The sequence below is a fragment of the Tubulanus polymorphus genome, chromosome 3 (genome assembly GCF_964204645.1).
Source record: "Tubulanus polymorphus chromosome 3, tnTubPoly1.2, whole genome shotgun sequence".
Classification (NCBI taxonomy): domain Eukaryota; kingdom Metazoa; phylum Nemertea; class Palaeonemertea; order Tubulaniformes; family Tubulanidae; genus Tubulanus; species Tubulanus polymorphus.
In genome coordinates this window covers 5,644,354-5,666,150 of record NC_134027.1, presented here as the reverse complement: position 1 = coordinate 5,666,150, position 21,797 = coordinate 5,644,354, and the positions used below count along the sequence as shown (strand labels likewise).

Sequence of the window (21,797 nt, the reverse complement as noted above, 5' to 3'; positions counted from 1 at the left end):
TCAGTGGCGCCTCGAAAGCGCGGGAAATTTGGCAAATTCTCTGCGAGAATCATTACACAGCATACAAGCAGCAATACTAATGAGGTGATGAATATAAATTGCAGACAGACGGACTTATCACGCTTTAAACTTACACTTGAATAACTGATGATAGATCAAATGCGACGATACGAGTCTCGTCACAATATGCCCGTTCGTTTAATGGGTCGCTTATTGCCTCTTCACACGCTGTAAATCTTTGTAGTGTATTGATACATCCTCGAGAGGACAGAGACGGAGTAAGCAAGAGACGCCAACGACAGTTTTTATTTACGAGAAATTAATCGCTGACCTGCCCACTCGCTTGTCTCCTCGGATTTACAGTAGCGATCATAGCTCAGGGCAAGTCATATGCAAACGTTTATGATGTTTATAGTGGATGAAATGATCATTTAATCGCGACGTCTGTCTGGTGTCCTTCTGTCCACCCACGCCTGAAATAACTATCCATCTCGCAACTAGCAATACCGAATTGTCCAATGTTGGCCAGAGTGCGATTGATTATCCGACATTCGATTTAGAAAAATTGCAAATAACTTCAACCAACCCATCTGTTTAATATTTCTTGGACTATATCACATCGGGTATCGTTAGACTGTGTTCACGAGAGGTTTGACCACGTCCTAATTAAGATACAAAGATACAAGGATGACTCACAATCTGATATATCAAGGACTTCTCTATAACCGAATGGCACCAGGAATATATTCGAAAGCCACAATAATTCTTAATGTCCATTCGTAAATTTCTCTCACTGTCTAGTCATTGATAGTGGAAATAAAACTATCCATCTGCTGAACTTTTGTCAACCCGGGCGAAGACATTATTTTTACGAGACATACGTAAACGTGTATCATACTACATGTTACTCCAATATGAAACATCTACACACATATATAGAATTAAGACTGTTTTAGCCACATAGAAAGAGATCGCTGAAAAAGAATAATAAGGAGCAAATCACGGGTTATTGATGAGTAAAGTTAATAGACGAAAAATCGTGTAAGGGTATAAAATATATCAATGATTGAAATAGTCAGATATTTCCTCTATCGGCCAATTTTGTCTAGGAAATTTGGTTGGGGTTTAGAAAATGGTGTTTGTAAATCTTAGGATACTTCCCCGAAGCGGAGAGGTGTGACACGTATTTTCCATTTGTCAACATCGACATGTACCGGTAAGTGATCGGGATGTCTGCGATTACAATGAAAAATTCTACGCCAGAAGCAAATTACCGGTCTCACTCACCTCCTCCCACAAAATAACAGAAAACCCAGAAGCTGAGTGTCTGACATCATTAGGCTAAACTTGGAATGAACCCGATACGGTAAGGGAAAGTTTATGTAACTATTGATTTAATTTGCATCAATCGCTATCGGCTGCTGTAGGTGTAGTATTTTTTGTTCTAACTTTGCGATTTCAGTAAATCGCAACGGTTTGACCACGCCGATAAGCAAAGTGACGTCTGCATATTTCAAAACAGATGTTTGAGATATTTTGAGAGTCTGAAAAATAAATTTCTAATTTTCCTTCTTCGAATAATTCGACGAACAGACATTCAGAAAATCTAATTCTTTCTGATCATCTCGACTCCGAACTCACGTCAGTTATCATTCTATCTAGATTTTAACTGGTGCTCTAATTGCCGCGCTAAATGTAATCTAAAGTCGGCAACGGATTCTTTGCTTCAAATTATTAACCGAGTAAACATATCTATTTGCACATCCATAAAGATTCACAGTTCTCTTCTATTCCCGCGAGCTGTGAGTCCAATTAATGATATGAACACGGAGATACTACAACTGCACATGGCGTCAAGTTCAGCGTGGCTCAGGTCATGCTTCCCCAGTTTTCCCCTCCACATGACCCGCCTAATTACGACTCAGAAAAGTAGTACCTTATTTTTAGCGAGAGAGATTGACAATTGCAGTTACTCCGCCTACTGCAGGCTGGCGCAAGAACTTAGGAACAGACAGGGAAGCTCTAAAAGCGCTTTTCATTCATTCATCACAGGGAAAGGTAATCATTCTTATTCGGTTCAAACTTTCATAATTAGATTAAAAGGGATAACTTTCTTTTTTTGAGAATAAGTCCACAGATAATTTACAAAAGACAGATTGAAATACTGATGGATATTGTTTGGCAGCTAAATATCGTATTATCATCTTTCAAAATTTATGTTATGATTTAGTTGTGGAGTGTACGTATCGTTAGTTGCTACAGTTCAGGTCGATTCTAGTTCACCAGGTTAGAAAGTTGTTTACATGTGAAGGTCGCTCGCAGGGCATGTCATGCAATTTCCATATAAGGTATTGCCACATGTGCTCAAACGTGTAAAAATTAGCTAATAGACGAATCAATTTTATATATTTATCATTCGGCCCATAATTAACTACACATTCATTGGAATTTCAATAGATATAAAACTGTAGAAAAATCATACATATATCTCAACAAAGAATTTCTGACCAAAACAAATTAATTTCAAATGCACAACTAGATTTTTTCTTACAAAATAACATTAACCACGATGGCCCCCTCCATTAACGTTGTCGGAACTGCAGAAATAGTGGTTCGTTCGAATTGCAATTACGCTTTATTCTTTCCTTTGTCGATCAATTGCAAAAAGACGTCAAGTTAAACAAACTTAAACAAACAACTATTATTGTGACATAATAGCACGTGCATCATAAGTGTAATGTCGTCATTTTCAGGTAGATATAGTTGAATATCACGTTTGAATTGCTTTTTGAATCCGTTCTTTAATGCGAGAGATCACAAGAGAAACTCGACCGCGTTAAGGTCCGCAGACGATGAGAATATGAGGTCTATGATTCAACTTCAAGGAGATATCGTTTAACAATAGGTAGATAACTGATTCATCACTCAGGTTCTAATCATATTGTAACGTGAAAAGAAGCGGATAAGTTATAATTTCACATGAGCAGATCTGACGAAACGCGCCATTATACCACCTGGATGTTTTAGCGCGGACAATGTTGTAAATTGACTGCAGTTTTCAAAACAGCATTTCTTTGATCCGCATTGATGTAGCCCCGAGTTAATAACTATTTAGACCCCTAAGCCCGGCCACAGAGTCGAGTCACTGGCGAAGACTGAACTTTGTTGCGAGTTGAAAGGAGCATCGCAAGGCCACAAGCCACCGTCATTGGAATGGATTACTCCGTGCATGCATGCTCCTCTCATCCAATCTGTTGGTTTTCATTTGCTTATTTAGTAGGAGGATCGCGAGAGGTTTTTTTCAAATTTTTCATATGAAATAATATCACACATAAATCGTTATGATTAACAAACTAAGCAATATCTTTCCATCTGAATGTGTCATGATACATAGGTGATACATACTTTAGTGCATAGAGTTTTATTATCAAAATCTCACCATCGTGATCATCAGAGGGTGTGTTAGTATAGAAAAGTTCACCCGACAATCAAAAATGAAGCAGCAGAATATTTCAAAGAGTTCAAATTACAAACTAGGACGATGTGAAAAGAAAAAGTAGTTCCTTCCTCGGTTTAAACTGACCATTGGTCAGAGTCCGTTTGACCGATATCCGGCTACGGGCACTTTTAAACTTAAACAGGTGAAAGACTACAATATTAAGACTAACAATTAAATATTAACCTGTCCTGGATGAAACTGACCGCTGAATAATGTTTAACTGACCAAACTTATGATGATATTGTCAACGAAGTCTGAGCTGTTCAAGGTGGCCCACTTTAATAAATGGAAACATTAAACCTTTGAACTTACGTTCGCATTTCTATTCACCTCAGCTGCTTAACTATGCTAAGGGTCAGGAGGGCAGTTGTCTCAAAAATAGTTGACAGGTTTTGCAATTTGTTTTCTCATTTGTTTAGTCTTTAGACACGTGGCTAATTCTGGACGATTATTCCTATTTCTGGTCGTAAAAGGATGACTGGTTCATTCATCTTTATAAGTTTAAGTTTTTAAGAACGAATAATTCTCACGGACATACAGTTTTTTAAGTGACTCCACGCAGCGTCAACGGCTCTTGATCAGGTCTAATAAAAAGAACAGATTTGATTTGGGATCTCAGGAATGATATATGATCAAGGCTAATATTATACAAACTGGGGTCAAATGAAAGAGGTCAAGTGAATGTCTTAATTAACTAGTACAACTTAAGAACGCGCAAAAATTATTCCGAGAGCTATGACCTCTTCGGTCAGCATCTCAAGTGGTCATTGTAGAATTCCTCCTGGATGACAGTTCCGATTGAGTTCCATGCAGCTCTGATGAAGTCAGTATCACCTGCAATGATTTCTTAAGAGCGTATACCCTGGAGAAACACTCAGAATTCTTTCATCGCGACTAATTCTTCTTGCAAGAAGTGGCTGTGGTCTTCATCTCGAAATCTATTATTTATTCCTTGTAAATTTGATAAGTTGGTGAATAATTAGCTGGATCATGTCAGAAATCAGTCCCACCGGCGTTTTTTCTTTTAATTGCTCGCATCCGCCGCCATAAAATCTTTTTCTCGCTCACATTTGCCTGTGGTTCAAGATGTGATGTTTTGATTGATAAAGCTGATTTAGTAAGAATGTAATTTGATGTGGATGAACAACATCTTCGCCGTAAAACGAGATATTTCATTTCTTCCCAATACATTTCGCTTAAAAAATCCACTTAAATTTCCCCCCTTAGACACCTTCACTTACGCTGACAATGTGCGGAGTCCAAGGAATATAAAGACCATAGGTGTTCAGGAATCAAATACATAGCTAATGCATTCCATAAATGTATATAATTGAATTATATGAATTATATATTCGACTAACGAAACTGGGGGCTGAAAAAAATATTGCAGAATATTGTTATGGAACCAATTTTGCCATTTGACGAGTGTCCACAGTTAAAGGACTTATATCCACGTGGTTTATTCAGAAAATATTTGACATTATCCAGATGCCACGGGGCCAAACTCGGGGCAACCTCCACTTTGAGCCATGAACAACACCTGTAACTTAATAATTATACCAAATGTTTCTTCTTTTTTCATCAAAGAACGTCTTCACAAAGCAATAGAGTATGAGTCTTGTCAATGGGTGTCAAAAAGAAGTCAAAAGCGTGTTGCCATTGCAAATTGACTCCTAATGTCCATGTATGACTAAACTCTCACGACGCATGAGATCGGAACATTCGGCAAAAATCAACTTCTCACCCATGTAGATTGAACGCGAGTCTTTCAGTAGATCATGGGCGGTTGAATAGCTGATGTACCCATCCACCCAATCAATCAAAATGCTCAATGTTTAATCATATAATCATCATTTGTGTTATCCTTTTCTTATCATAACAATGATGTTGATTTCAGACGCTTGATCCAGTGTGGGTAGTGTACTGCAAATTGATCAACAACGAAATGACCACTGACAGATAATTGACTGACGAGTTGTTTGAGGACCTGCGGGGGACTCCGAAAAATTGACTCTCACAAAAGCTCATTTAGCAAAATATCTACACTCATAAATCACACAAATCCGTCGGTGCAAAACCTATCTACACAAACTCTTGACCCCGGAACTTCAAAGCAGAATCCATCAGGATTTTCACCCAAAGATTCTTCGGAAATTTGACATTGGTCAAGCATAACATCTGATATTAGATGTATGTATGAAATATGTTGGTGAACAGATTTTTACCTGCTTTGAGGAATTGGGGATTTTTACCTAGGGCATTTTTACCGTTAACCTGCTCAGGAATACTTGTAATGGCTTGAAATGGCTTGTATTCCTGTCAACGTCATGAGTTAGAAGTGAATTTCTAGTCAATGTAGCGCGATCGATTGGGAAAAAATGACACGCAAAATGACCTGATTACATTCGACGAACTCGAAAAGTTGAAGAAAGATTGTGGCATGGACCAAAAATACATCCTTTTTACGAATTTGTGCATGAATGAATCAATAAGTGACCTAGAACGGACGACAGGATCTGGCGTATATACAGCATGCGAATAATCTACATTTGGGATCACAAACGTGGCGCTAATCCCGCAAAGAATGCATTGATTGGAAACGTGATTTCCGCTGAATGCGGTGAATTCTTACGCTGTGAGTGAAAGTGACAGTCGTTACGGAAAACCATGACAAACACAGGTCTCCAAGGCCAGTAGAGACACTCACCAAAATACGATTATAGATGTAGATGTATAGCGGTGTTATTACCGATCTGGGTCGATGATGAGAACATCACCTTTATCAATTCAATAAACGGTAAACTGAGAATCCAGCTTTCTTCATATAACAAAACGTGACGCAAATCAAATCATATTGAAATTCTGACCCAGACAACGATTTTGTTTTGGATTCCTGCAAAACGTTTGGCGCTCAGTACTAATTGTTTCTGATCTGCCGACGTAAGACATGTATAATCGGATCACTGATTATCGGATATATTATCCAACGTAGCCTCGCATTAAATTCCCGATATATGAATGGGTCACAACAATAACAACAACAACATCACGCATATCAATAACTTGGAAGTGTGCCAGTGATTTCACTACAGTACGTCCGACCCTAGATATATTGCCCTGGAAAGTTACGTAAGATCCAAATATAAATGCCCACTTTAGGCCAAGTGCCTAAGCTGATTAACAAGTCCAGGCCGAGTTAACTGGACTACGTATACCCATTCTGAAGTCCCGAAGGAGATGAGGAGATATGGTGAGGCCTAGACAGCTGCAATTATGGAAAGATACATAACGCTATTTAATTTGAGAAGAGTGGAATGGTCTTTAACCCTTCTATAAAAAATCCACATCTTTTGGCCAGATGCAAATGGTTTATGGTTTAAACATATCAATAGGTGTACTGTATACCATTTTATAAAAGCTTCAAAAGTGCGGAACTCATAATGGGTCTCTAATGAGGGATCTATGTCCACTGATGAACAAAGGTAGATCATTAGGATCCATGGCTAGACAAAGTTGACAAAGGCGAGGCTTATCGGCTGCATGCGAGTAATTAATCTGACCAACGCATGACCCAGTTATTACTAAAGCGCTCACCATGACCTCTTGAGTTAATCGGAAATCATTACATTATTACGTAACGGACTCATATCGATTGCGCGTTATAGTAAATTCTACGATGATGCGAACGGGAAATATGTATCACATGCGCATGTTGCAAGATTTAACATGTATTCGAAGTAGGCCTGATGACATGTCAATATATACATAACCGTACTTATTCACAAATACCACCAATACCATAAACGTTTAAAGCAACTTAGTATTGTTGGTATTTCTATCCTGCAGCATTTCAAATAACTTCTTCCAATGAACATCCATGGTTATACGGTTGATATTTATGCTGACAATTGGACACACACCTGCTGTGGGTACTATTGAAATCCAAATAAGCTACCTCTTTATTTCAATAATACAGTGGCTTAGGCTCCCGTGCGCAATGAGTTCAGCATCGGGTCATTTTTTACGACGAGTTAATTTAGATGGGGAATTATTAATGCCGCTGGTTATGTGACTATTCATGCGTGATTGTTGTGAAAAATGTAACGTATCCTCAACTGACCATTTGAACATTCTCAAGGGACACAAATTCTAAGCGCTGAATGGTTTTCATCATTAATGCGGATACGGCTTTCACGGAATGTTCCACTTACACTACATGTTCACACCAGACGCCAGCACTCACTGGACCAAGACTTTTTGGGTATTTTTGGAACCGCCATACGAACCAACGAACTATACCGGAGAAAATTAAGTCCTACATTCTCCACAAAGTGTGAATAGCATACGTATCTTTTATTGCGCGACAAAAATACAGTTTGTTAAGAGCACAACAACAACAAAGATTATGGAAATTACAATAATTACCGTTGCGGTTCACATTTAAACAGATAATTAACAGATGATGAACATACATAAACACAATACAAATACATAAACATCGAATCTGTTATAATCATCGAAAATGACTTAGATCAAATTGGAAGCGGCTTTGATAAAGTTGTTTCCCTTTAGTTTTCATTAGTTGGGAAAATTTGCGCACGCATGGCCTAGTTCTGAAAAAAAAGGTTTTTGTTTAAGAATTATGTGCGGATGTTTCGGGGAGTGTGTAAACATTTGATTGGGATAGAAAATGATTCTGTTTTTTGTTGTGGTGGTGGAAAGAGACTTTCATCGGATCTGTGCGACGAAGGGTATTTAAAACATCATTCTATTCACCGGAGTTTGAACCTGGTTAGTTTGAAACAATTCGAAGTTACAATTGAAAATTCCAACGTCAGTTTCAAGGGGTATCTTACACGCAGCGCTAATTATGAAAACAACTGGAAAATACCGTTTTTATGCTTTAATGCACAGCGATGATACCGTCGATATACATCAATCACTACATCTAGAGTGTAATATTCATCTGTGAAATGACAGGGAATGATTTGCCGCAATCACCCCAGGTCTTCTTCGGTTAATTCATCAAAATATCGCAGCAGACAATCGAAATGAAACGTCAGAAAATTCAAATAATTCCTGCGAAAATCGATATCGATCGTACACAATACTTAATTCAAGAGACACGGATTATCCTTTTGCAAAATACGAACGTATCCACTAGATCACATTTGAGTAGTAGAATTCGTGGGCTCGCGTGATTGAAACGGGATTTTGCACAACACGATGAGAGAGTTGAGATAAGCTCTTTACAATAAATCTTTCGAACTTCAAATCAGACAACCCGAGACAGGGGGATGATTTTTTAAAAGCGAGATTATCGCACGGACGAGTTCAGAGTAAGGTTACAGCACGGTATTATTACCACCACTGATTTCACCTAGTGAACCTAACGAATCCACTCAGAAACTGGGGGAAATCTACTGAATGAACCAGATTAGAAACAGGATAGCATCCAATCAAAATATTATCACCGGTATTATCGTAACGAAGGATTTGAGATACGTCTCCGGTGCGCGCGCGTGCGCATAAATCGACATCGTGTTAAAATAAAAATTGTCGCGATTGTTTTTGATTAAACTTTTGAACCGAGCCGCGTCGAACAGATGTGCTGTACCGGTATACCCGAGCTACCTCAGTCCGTGTGTCTCAATCTGTGCAAGACCACATGCTAATAATTTGATTAAAAACCCCGATGAGGGCCTTGACTGGTGTTCAAGGTTGAATGATCTGCCCTGCACAATGTATAATTCTAAAAAAAAGGGAACGCACAGAAACAACTCAGATGTTTTAGATTGAAAATATCCAGTGGATAGCGGCATTCGAAAAAACGTCGAATCATCTAATTCCTAAATAATAATCTAGTTCAATTGTTTACCGATGTTTACATTTCATTTGAATTTCATCCATTAGCGGAACGACGAGTGCTAAAAAAACTGTTTTCTACCGAATGGATATAGACGGATATATATGTTAGATTATCCATAAAAGATGAAAAAGTGTTTTATTTCTGAACTGTTGGCAGTGGTTATTATTTTAACTCGTAATAGATATTATACATGTATTTAAAGAGTGGGCAGTGATTGAAGTGTCCCTGGTAATCTAATCGAATGTAGATTATTGCGATTATTGAATCAATGCGTTGATGCGCAATAAATAAATTCTCCGATCCACGCACCATCTTTGTGAACGGTTTACTGCGACAAAATACGGTAATGACCACATATCCGTTATTAATAGGGATAGATCTCAATTACAGAACTCCTGTATCCGGCAACTGACCGCCAGGTGACTTCACATGACTTAAACCCACGGTTGAACAATGAGAGTACATACCTCTTTCAGTGTCCAGGGGCAAGTATAGGTCAATAATTCTAGAAAAAGGATGATATTATGTGAATTTTTTGGAAAGTGTTCATGAGTCGGTTCACTTATTGAAACATCAGAGACGAAACCATACAAAACAGCAACGCCGGCTTCAGGCGTCATCTTATTCGGTTTATTTGAATTAATTTTCATGCGCATTTCTACAAACTAGCCACACTATTTACAAAGTACTAAATAAAAGAAACGACTCCATTGGTGAGAGGTTTTATCTACAGGGATAACTTAAAAATTACCTTCGGGGTTCATTCAATTTCTAATTCATTAAGAATTTTCAATGATTCCATTCTAAACATTTTTCGCGATCAAATATTCTAGAAATGAATTTCGGAGTCGCTCGTCGTCGAATCTAAATCTGAAAGCAAGATTGTGTATGTGTTTATCTCGTAAATAAAGTGTTAGAATAAAATTGAAAAATCCAAAATTTCCTATGAAATTCAAATGAATACTTTACATTCTTCTGGTGAGATGACTGCACCCTTATTATCAACTCTAGATTCGAACTCGGGATATTCGTCGTGCTTGTATCAATTCCTCCTTTGGCGTCGTTTTACATTACATTAACAAATCTTTAGCGTCGATTGAAAATGATATTGTTTGGTGAATATTGCTCGATAAATGGGCAACAAATCTGCTCGCATGCCATTTAGAACATTCGATCTCTGGTGAAGCTTTAAAGCCGGCCGCACACCTCTGCGATTGATTGTGATCGATAGCATGGTTTTATCGTATCATCGTTAAGGTGTGCGCCCGGTATGAATTGAATACGAATATTTATTACACTCCAACAACAACCATTTGCCAACCATTTTTACGGTATATGGAATAAAAAGAGAATATACAATAATTAGTTACAAAAACAGAAAATAAAAGCATTTTAAAACAAATAACGTTATTTACAATATACATAGCCTGCTATTGGGGATATACATCAAGACAGATTTTGATAAATTTAGCCAGTTTTTAAAGTCGGATTAAAGGTACCTAGCGGATTTAACCGTTAAGTGCTGCCCCTACACATATGATTGACGGTAAATATGTGAACTAACCTATTACTCGCACGCCGCAGCAGGAATATTGTGCAGTCGGGGTAGTTCACATGCTAACCGCCTTTGATAGGGACAGCACTTGACGGTCAAGATTTCACACTGATCGGTCTCCCGAGTGGAAGAATGTGATGAACTACGTATGATACCGGTAAAAACCAATTCAATATAGTTTCCCTTAAATTTAGATTGACATCACTTGAAAGTTTGATTTACAGACATATTCTATCTTTTGCAGCAATGCGGGTCTCGAACCCGCAAGGAGTAGCGGCGCATTCCGGTATTGGTGGATTCAACGCTCCCGCTACACTTTTCAAGGTCGGTGAGCGATTTCAGAAAATTGCAGAAAATAAACTATCTTGTCTTGTTTCTCATGCAAAACGCCTCAAAACCATTCCCTTTGACAGCCTAAAAATATTCACTATTTTTGCCTTGGTTGTTGCTGTTTTGCTACGCCGTGTAAGCCAAAAGGACTGTAAAGTGCTGCCTCAGTCGTGCGAATAACGAACTAAACTTGTTTAGACATGGTGGACAGGATTTGACATTTTTGGGTTTTAGCTATCGAACTTTCTTCTTAATAGCCCCAATGATGAAGAAGTTTTTTAAGTTTGGTAAAAATAAGAAAGAAAGTGGTGCAGGTGCCACAGGAAAATTAGGCTCAACGCAGAGTATATCTGGAATTGGTGGTTATGATGTCAATGAAAAGGAAATTAGCAAACTTCATAAGGCGGCCTGGTCAGGGGATCTTAGTAAAGTTAAGCAACTGGCCAAAAAGGACCCAAGCCCTATTGATAAAGAAAATAGGTATGTTTTAATTTTTGTTTTAATATGATGCTATGAAATTATGAATTATTTTTCAATTTTGGGGAGGTTCTGAATGATTTGACATTGTTGATGAATGAATCCTTATCATTATTTTAAGGACACCATTACACCTCGCATGTGTGAAGGGTCATGCAGATATTGTTGACGAACTGATTGCATGGAAAGCCAAATTAAACCACACTGACAATAATGGACAAACCCCACTAATGAAGGTAGGTTAGGTAGATTCTAAAATTCCTTTTAATTTCTTATCATAGGCGTAACTGTACTGAAGTTTCCTGCTTATGTTACTTATACAACTATGTCATTATTCATATGTTATCTTTGAAGTGGCGGTGTAGTCATTTTCCAAGATTTGTTTCCTCATTTTTGCTCACTGGTTCCGTAGAGGATTGCATGATGTGTTTCACTTGACTAAGACATTAATAATTCATTGACTGAAACTATCGACATCTAATTAATTTTACGTATTTCTGATCGTTACTTCGACGATGGAAATATTCCAATCTCGCTATGAATTGTTAGCGTTGCTCGCTATAAATGCTTTTGCCATTGACTTTTATCATTTACCTTATGAAGCTACTATGCACAAGTGGCGGAAGCCCGTGATTTCTGATAAAATCAGTAAACCTACAAGTTCCGGTACTACCTGTCTTCTTGATTTAATGTGAATCATTTGATGTTACTGAGATTTTAAACCGAATTTGGTATTGCTCATACTGCGGTGCCTGTTACTCAGACCAGACTCCCCATTTAGCGCTAATTAATGTTTCTTGTATGTCATCTCTCAGGAAGTACTGCGTTGCTTCATTAATTAATTATACCTGGTACTGATGTAAAAGTCTAATGGATATTATTTCCGTTTGGTGTTGGTGTATGAGAACATTTATCAGCAAATTGAAGCAAAATTTTTATAGCCTATAGGCCTATTAGTAATGATACTTGTTTTCTGCTTAGAAATAAACAATAGCTTGGTCAATAAGGCAATTTCGTCCAATATATTAAGTAGTTTTCCCAATGAATATTTTTTGGGGAAGGCCCAGGCCTGCCAGTATAAGAAGTTTTAAGAGCTGATAGGGTCAGGTGCCTTGAATTAGATCTTTACGTTATAATATGCCCAAAAGTATGCTGTAGATGAGATGACCTGATGACTTAAATATTGGAATGAATTATCATTATGAATTTACCAGACGTCAACACACCCTGTATTAGAAAGGGTTGATTCAAGTAATCTTGACTATTCCATAAAGTATTCATTAGGTTATACTTTGAAGATTAGTTCCAATTCGATGACTGGATTAGATTGTCTCATTGTGGATTAGATCCGTATAAAACTTTTGACATTCAGTACCGTTAGTTCAGACAATTAGGTGGGTCGTATGTGTATTTTAATTTTAGCCGGTAAATTTGCCGACATATTGGATCTATTGGTTTGAATTTGTTTTAGTAGAATCTATTTGAATTTGGTAAATTTAGTAGATTATGATTATGTTGATTATGTGCCAGTTAGTTTGTACTATTGTGAAGTAAGTTCAAGAATAATTTGTTCCTTTTCATAAAAATTGATATGTTAATGAAAAGTTAAAGAATCTTTTTTGCCTAAGAATCTTAAATAGTACCATACGTATTTTCAGGCAATTGAATGCAGTCAAGTCACATGCGCTAAGACATTATTAGAAGCACATGCTGAAGTCAGCACGGTTGATAGTAAGGGTAATACTTGTCTTCACGAAGCTGTCCGTCAGGGACAATACGAAGTATGCAGTTTATTGCTTGATTATAACGCTAACCCAGACATACGGAATAAGGTAAGCTATACCTGTAATATGAGATGTCACTTATGCAGCTGAATGAACAAATCAATGGTGATTTGATAATTAATCGTATATTAGGTTTATGACACCTACTGTGCTGTTTTTGTCAGTTTGTATATTAATCATGCATATATGCATGTACATGTAGAGATGCATTCATATTACTTAGATAATGACTGAATAGAAATCAGTACAGAATTATTTCATTTGTATTTGTGTTTAATGAACTCAATGATATGATTAATTTTCCTAAATAGGAATACATTGCTCCACTTCATTTGGCTACATTAGAAAAACATGCAGAGATCTGTAAATTATTACTGGAAAAAGATGCTGATATCGACATAACAGATGAAAATAAGAGGTAAATAGATAGTTAAAGCTTTCAGTTCTTATAGTTTTTCATGCATTAGCTGAAGTGTAGTTTTGAGCAAGTGACTTTAGCAGAGTATACTGTATTTACATTTCTACAATTCTTTTTGAATTTGGTTTAATTGTAGGACTCCTTTGATGCAAGCATGTGCTGATGGTTCTATTGGACTTGTAAAGTTGTATTTGCAATATGACGCCGATGTTTTATTGAAAGACTCAAAAAGTATGTTCAACATTTTAGGAGGAGACTCAAATAGCAATTCACTTGAACGAGTATTGATTAGACAAGGCATATATTTGTTCTATCCAGAAGCAAAAATCCTTACGCTATGGTTATGATTTTTATTATTTTTGTAGATTGGACTGCTGATGATTGTGCTGTGATAGCTGGACATCACGCCTGTTCACAACTTATTACTGAAACTCTACAACCACCTAATAACAGTGCAAAGTCTACACCTCGTGGTAGTACACCAGCTCAAACACCTCGTAGTGATAATCCTGATATTGATGGTGAAGTTGCTGGAGCAGTTGGAGGTGTAATCACAGGTGGATTCGGAGCACCAGCTGTGGATACCGGTATGTATGTCAACTAGCTGGATGAAGATATTTTCCATTCGTTTAAAGATGCATGTGACAATATCGAAGCGTACTTCATTTTTTCAGGTGATTTATCAGAAGCTGAAAATACAATAAGTGGTATTTCTGGACCAAGATCTGATCGTCTCGATTCTTGGGCCGACTCTGAGGAAGAATCTCTAGGTTTTGGCTTAAGTTCAAAGGTAATCAAAAGTCCATTTTTAAAAGATGTTAACTTTAGAAACAAATACATGTGTAGATGATTCAGTTCTAAGGATCATTGATATGTACATCCTGGATGTCTATGTATTTATTTGTTTGTGCCTTTGCCTTCAAAATATTCTAATTGCTTTTACTAAAGCAACGAAAAAGGAAGGAAAAAAGTCCTACAATTAGTGATGGAAATGTGAGTGATTTTGAGTCTTTTAATAGTTATTGTTTTTTGTTGCCTCTTTCCATTCAGAAAAAATGAAACATCTCAACCAGTTGTAAGAATCCTCTGAAAGCTCAATTATTTTCTGAATTGAAATTGCAATTGTTGTTGTTAGTTTCCATTTCATTGTATTTTGCTTTAGTCTGTTGAGTGTTTCACATGACTGATAAGCAATTTGTTCCACTCACCACATTCTTAACATTATATGCCGGTAAAAAACAACACCATGGATTTTAAGAGATAGAATCACCTATCACTTGTTGCAAGTAAATGTTTTTTTTATGTAAAAAGCATTAGGTTCCATTAATGTAAGATATTTGTCTCATTATAGAAAACTGCCCCTAAATTAAGTCTTGCTAAGTTTGTAAAAGGCTCAGACGAAGAATCACAACAAGGTCAGTAATATCCGAAATATCAATGTATTCGTAACGCCTGTAATACTAGTTGATTGTTATCATTATGTGTTGATATTGTATGATTGCAGAATCAGAAATGAAGGCTTCAAAGATTCCTCGCCGTAAGGACAGCACTGATAATACTCCGAAGAAAGTCGGCTTCTCGGAAAATGTAGAAACAAGTCCAACTGCTGCTCGATCAAATATCCCTCAGTTGACGAAACGTCCATCTCAGAGTTCCGTCCTATCAAACTCGTCATGGGGTAATAATTCTCCAGATATTCTTCCTGATACAAAAAAACCGTCCTTGGTTCGTTATGGAAACATGAGTAATTTGTTGCAAGATGATACTGATGTAGAGGTAAGGCAATAATATTGATTAATGAATTGAGCACAAATTAGAAAATCACCATCAATGATATCGAACACAGTATAATAGTAATATGCAGAAAGCTAATTGTGAATTTCCATTGAAATTAACACATAAAACAACTTAATTCATCGAGAATGGAGGCAGCTCTATCTGATCTTTTGCCATGATTTAACAAATACCAGTAATTGCTGAGTTCCAGAAAATGCTTACTCCTTAGTTAGCATCTGTCTTTGAACTGTTATCCAATTCGCTACTTTTTCGCATAACAACTCAATGCACTGCACATACATTTTTAACTCATCTTGTTTCCTGTAGAGTGAAGATGAAACAGATTTGCCTATTTTAGATCTTTCTCTAAACATTAAATCAAAACAACCTAGTGTAAGTCTTCAATTTTGAAATGCTTAACTTATTTTTCTCTGCTAATACTGCTGTTTGAACGTCTTATAGTTACCGGTAGTCCACAGTTTGGTCATTTCCTAAGAGTAAAATTCAACTTTCTAGGATTCTAAAATACTGAACAGTGACTCAACCTCTGCGGCTGCCAAAGAAAAACAGGTATCAGAAGAGGAAAAAGCTAAAAGAAAAGGTATTGAAATGCTTGCTAGAATGAAATGTCTACTTTAACAGGAAACCTTGGCTGTTTGGGCTTGTACTGTAATTCATTCCGAATGAATGTCTTTATCCTATAACTTAAATATCTTTTATTTAATTTTCTTTTATTTGTTGTAGCTGTTTTGGAAGAGTTAGGATTGAGTGATGTAGAAGATGTAAGTGACCCCGAAACAAGTGAGGTGTCTCCTCGCAAAGGTGGTAGTGACTGGGATACTACTCAGGCTGATGGTGAATCGCTTCCTTATACTCCCCGTGGACCAAAAATGGTAAATTTTGATAAGCCTTTCATGGAAAAAGAAGATTGATTTTAATTCCTGGTAAACGTAATTAGCTGTTTGATTTATGTAGATTGATGATGATTGGGACAGTACCAATGATGACACAACTCCTAGAACTCCAAGAGGTCATGTGTCTGTGAAGCCAAAGATTGGTGAGGCATTAGTTGAAGAGCCCACTAAAGTGAGTACGGTAATCTGACATCATTAGCTTGATATATACAGTGCATTATATACCATTTAGAGTATTCTGATATAGCTGCTTTTGATATAAACCGTTTTTGCTCAGGCTGTTTTAAATTTAATGACTCAAGCTGATCAGTGTTGCTTCAATTTCATGTCATGTTGAGACAATCTGCTTTTTACCGTGACCATGTTAGCGCTTATGATATTATAGTATGCATTATTCGTTTTGATGATTATGTAGTTAAGTCCCAGATGTGAAAATGAGGATATGCATATATAATTTATTGAAGGCTCAAACTGGATGGGATCACTCCTCATCTGATAGTTTTGTACGAGCTAGAGAGAATATGGTCGATGAAGGAAAAAATAGCTTTGACTCGCAATCAGAACAGAACCATCCTATGAAGAAAGAAAATACTGATAGCCTGGAAGTGAAGTCAGATATTTCTAAAACTATTGCACCCTGGGATTCGGTGTGCAATGCAGACCAAACTTCTCACACCGTGGACAGTCAGTTGGCTGTATTAGATGTCCCACAAACAGCTGAGCCAGAAAACACTGACTCACTGATCCAATCCCCTTTGCCAACTGAACCAGGAAGAGTTGGGCCAGTCATTACCGATTTACCTAGGCTGACCCCTGTATCAGCCGAGCCAGTCATTACCGATTCACCTAGGCTGACCCCTGTATCGGCTGAGCCAGTCATTTCTGAGTCACCCAGCCAGACCCCTATATTGGCTGAACCATTCATTACCAATTCACCTAGGCTGACCCCTGTATTGGCTGAGCCAGTCATTACTGAGTCACTTAGGCTGACCCCTGTATCGGTTGAGCCCGTCATTACTGATTCACCTAGGCTGACCCCTGTATCAGCCGAGCCAGTCATTACTGATTCACTTAGGCTGACCCCTGTATCCCCTGTATCGGCTGAGCCCATCATTACTACTGATTCACCTAGGCTGACCCCTGTATCGGCTGAGCCAGTCATTACTGATTCACCAAGAAGAACCCCTTCAACGTCTGAACCAGTACCGGTAATATTTGAGCAAAGCAATATTGACTCATCATTTCAACTCAGTTCACCAGTTGAGCCAGGTGATACTGATTTAACAAGACGGTTCGTTCCACCAGTCGATACTGACTCACAGAAACAGTCCCCTGCTACACCAGCTGAACTACTGAGACAGTTGCTTCCTCCAGATTACAACATTTCCGAGGAAATGGAAGATCTGCAGCTTTTGACGCTCCATAGTGCATTCCCAATAGAGGATAGTTCTGAACATCAACCTTCAAATCAGATAATATGCATGAATGAACCTGCTGAAGACTTCAAAGAATCAATTTTGTCCAGTTCATCTTCTGTTAGTCTCGGTAAATATATGCATGAGAATGAGAACCAAGAGGATCTAAAGATATGGATTACCGGTAGTGAACACAATGCTTGCCAACAGTCTGATATCATGGAAGACGAATTTGATGATCTTGAATGCATTAGTTTTACGGAACAACAGTGTACAGTCGAGAAAGCTGAAACTTCATCCTATCATGGTGATAATGTTAGCAATTCAGAAGAAAATGGCAAATTGGAAAGGGCTACAGTTGAGGTTGGTCAAATGATAGAAAACTGTGTAGATGCATGTTTGTTTTCATCACTTCAATGTTGTCCAGATTATTTTACTTGTTTGTGACCACTTTGTAAATAAAGATATTTTGTTCACTACCATTTTGTTTGTTGTGTTTTATTCTTTTATTCTGTTTGCACGTTAATGTTGAATGCATGTACATGTATACCTTATCTTAAAACACATATATTATTACTTCTCCTAACAGGACAGTGTAGACATCCATACAGAAAATGATGCTAATGAGTTTAAGCTCGAGAAAACCGACTACATTTGTAATTGCAATTGTGGAGATTGTGATACGTTTTTGCATGAATTGAACAAATCGACGGGAAATACTGCTAAAAAACTCATGTTCCTCGGTGTTGATAATGGAGAAAATGATGATGAAGATGATAAAGAAGAAATGATGAGGATGGAATTGGTTGAGAAAGTGATGAAAGTTGCAATCGATCGTGGAGCCGTGTTCAATTGCACTTGTAAATGTAACTACTGCAAGAAGTTGCTGCTGAAACAAGTGACACTGAAGAAATCTTTAACCTTAGACGAGAAAGAGTATGAGTATGACAGTGAAGATGACGATGATAATGCTGATGATGAAAGTACTACACAGATAATGAAGCAAAGGCAGGAGGCAATGAAAAAGGCAATGACGTTGAGAGCTGCTGCTTCCAAGTCTGGCATTGATAACATGTCCGCTATATCTTCAAAACCTACCCAAATATATGTAAACGGTTTTACTGCTGAGGAGAGCATGAATCAGGATGTCCAGAAACAGGCAGCATTGTCAAAAATGCGTGCCGCAATGCAACAGTCTTTAGCTACGTCAAAAGCTGAGAAAGTAGCCTATGAAACGAATATATCTCATGAAAATATCCAGACAAATGGTGAAAAGACCGATGATTGGGATTCTGTGGATGAAGATGAGGAATCTGTCCAGAAAATGGCACATCATTCCACTCTGAAGGTATAAATGAGTGGCACTGAAAATATATTTCTAACAATGGTAAATGGTATCACCTATGCTGGCTGCACATTGCATTGAGGATGACTAACAGTAGTGTGTAAACACTTATGACATTTTTGTGTGATTGTCTTAATATAAATGAATTACACTTTCAATCCATATTTCTGATCTGAAATGGTTTTTTCTTTCTGTTGTTTTTTTTTTGGTTGTTCACTTTACACTGATATTTGATAGTAACATTTCATGATATAAAATGATCTATAAAAAGAAGAATTTGAAAATGAAATTTGATTACAGTTTATACCGTTTCTAAATGTTTTACTTACAGTCATCCGGTAGTGATTGGGATTCAACCCCAAGAAGAGTGTCGAATGAACCAAAAATTCCTCAAGATAAGCGAGAGGTGAGTACAACATGCAAGAATGTGTGTGTCGGGTGATAGGCAGTTTTTAAGGTGCACCAGTATTTTGTTTGGTGTATTTTTGAGAACAAACTTTATGAAATATTGCCTGGTTTGAGAGTATTTTTCATGACACTTGATCAATCTTACTCTTGTTAAAGAATACCAAAATCTTGATTTAGGAAAAGGATAATGATGGGAACAGTACAGAGCCTCCACCACAAATAATAACTCCTGCCAAAGAGGTTAGGCATTCTCTAATCTCCATGTTTTTATTTGCATCAAACTGCACGTTGATATATTACCTTAAATGTTGTACATAAGTAAGTTATTGTTAGTAAGATTTCAAAACACTCGCAATGAAATTGATTCATTCAATTTACCGATAATTCATTTAGAAATTCAGCTAGCGTACAAAAATAAAGATATAAAGAGCAATTCTTTCCCTGGCTTCTAGCAGATGACCCAATTTGAAGTATGTATATATTTATAGTACGTAGTACTTGGAGGGAGTGATGATGACTCTTGTCCACTTTCTCCTATACCTGAGGAAAGTTACTGTTCCACAACGAGAAAGGTACCACGATACACCATGTGTATGTGTGTCAATATCATCATCACATTTGTCCATCTTCACATTCGATGTCATCACATTCGTACTTTATATTTTCTGATTTTCTGTTTCAATCGAATGTGTTTCTCTTTATCTGATACCATTCACTTATCCGAGATTCACTTTTCCTCTGTCACCCCAACTAGATGTTCTCTGGTTTATACATTCACTTTTTCATAAAATCCTAATTAGATAATTGATAAAAATCAGTCTGAAATCATGCCTTCTAAAAACTTAATTTATGTTAATCATCATTTTGGATAATCTGTGTAAGATATGTCTAACATCATCTTGCATCGCTATGATAGTTGATCATTTGTATGATCATGCAAAGAAATGAAGACCTTGACCCAGTACTTGGAAAAATGCTGTCAGATTCAAATACTACAGGCATTGAACCACAATCAAATACAGCAGCTGAGTTATTCGGGTTTCCTCTAGGACAGAATTATTGAATGCTAATAACATTTGTGAAGTTCAAGTGTAATTTATCTGTACATAAAATCACCGGATTGGTTACAATTTTCAATAGTACCCAGATGTTGCCTCAGTCACCAGCCTGAAAGTGCACTTTTTGGCCTGCTTTTTGATGAATTGTTGCTTATTGATTGTATAACTATCAAAATGATTCAATAATTTTTGACCTCATTGCCCTTTTAGACTGACCTGAGATTTTTATGTTACAGACATACTTGGTATTAGTGTTAAAATCCATTAAAATCGCTTAGCTCTTAAACTGCAATGAGAAATACATTTATCCATTAACAGATTATGATTCTTTCTTTAGGATTATTCCGATGATTTTGAGGACAGCTTTAGTGAACCAATTAATGATATACATGCAGAGGTGACCTACGTATTGAATAAACAATGGCCTCTATCTGTTTTATTTTAGAAACATATCTATCTTCAAACTTTGGAATCCAAGTTTCTAAAACAAACAAGATGGCTACTAATATACAATATATATCGTCATTATGCTGTCATATTATATATATTCCAATCAATAGCCTCATATTTAATTTTTCCTCTGGTTCCCTCTTTTTTTAAGAATATAAAGCTCTTCAAAATTTAGTTCCGGATGAAACTAAGAGAAACCTATAAAAGTGCTTGACTAACTTTTCATTTGGTTCATTTTATTAGCTGCCGGTACTTTAATGTGAAAGAATAGTCTGGTTAGGTTATGACATAGCTTTTCAACAAATGACTTAGTTGTTTCCTTTTTAAAGTGGATGGCTGCTAAATGGTGGAATTTGTAATGCTTTAGCTTCATTTTGTTTATCTTGTTTCTATGTTCTATGTTCTAAGATTGTTGTTCATTGCGTCCTTGAACTGAAATATTTTTTAAAAGATCGCTTTTCACTTTGAAAGAAACTTCAATTTGTATGATAGGTCAGAT

General features: G+C 37.0%; 1 protein-coding gene across 6 annotated transcripts in view; it reads left to right on the top strand.

The window, feature by feature from the left end:
* Positions 1-11,444: 11,444 nt before the first annotated feature.
* Positions 11,445-21,797, top strand: part of LOC141902922 (uncharacterized) — a 32,671-nt gene continuing 22,318 nt past the window's right edge. For 4 of the 6 annotated variants that reach the window (XM_074790889.1, XM_074790890.1, XM_074790885.1 and 1 more), the window contains exons 1-15: positions 11,445-11,733; positions 11,852-11,966; positions 13,389-13,562; positions 13,826-13,932; positions 14,069-14,163; positions 14,298-14,519; positions 14,607-14,722; positions 15,284-15,347; positions 15,437-15,708; positions 16,036-16,101; positions 16,225-16,309; positions 16,453-16,601; positions 16,684-16,794; positions 19,714-19,788; positions 21,186-21,245. In XM_074790889.1, the coding sequence (XP_074646990.1) occupies positions 11,516-11,733; positions 11,852-11,966; positions 13,389-13,562; positions 13,826-13,932; positions 14,069-14,163; positions 14,298-14,519; positions 14,607-14,722; positions 15,284-15,347; positions 15,437-15,708; positions 16,036-16,101; positions 16,225-16,309; positions 16,453-16,601; positions 16,684-16,794; positions 19,714-19,788; positions 21,186-21,245 (1,929 nt within the window). In that variant the 5' untranslated portion in view covers positions 11,445-11,515. The remainder of the gene's footprint in view (positions 11,734-11,851; positions 11,967-13,388; positions 13,563-13,825; positions 13,933-14,068; positions 14,164-14,297; positions 14,520-14,606; positions 14,723-15,283; positions 15,348-15,436; positions 15,709-16,035; positions 16,102-16,224; positions 16,310-16,452; positions 16,602-16,683; positions 16,795-19,713; positions 19,789-21,185; positions 21,246-21,797) is intronic. The other 2 variants (XM_074790888.1, XM_074790886.1) reach the window with 2 other exon arrangements.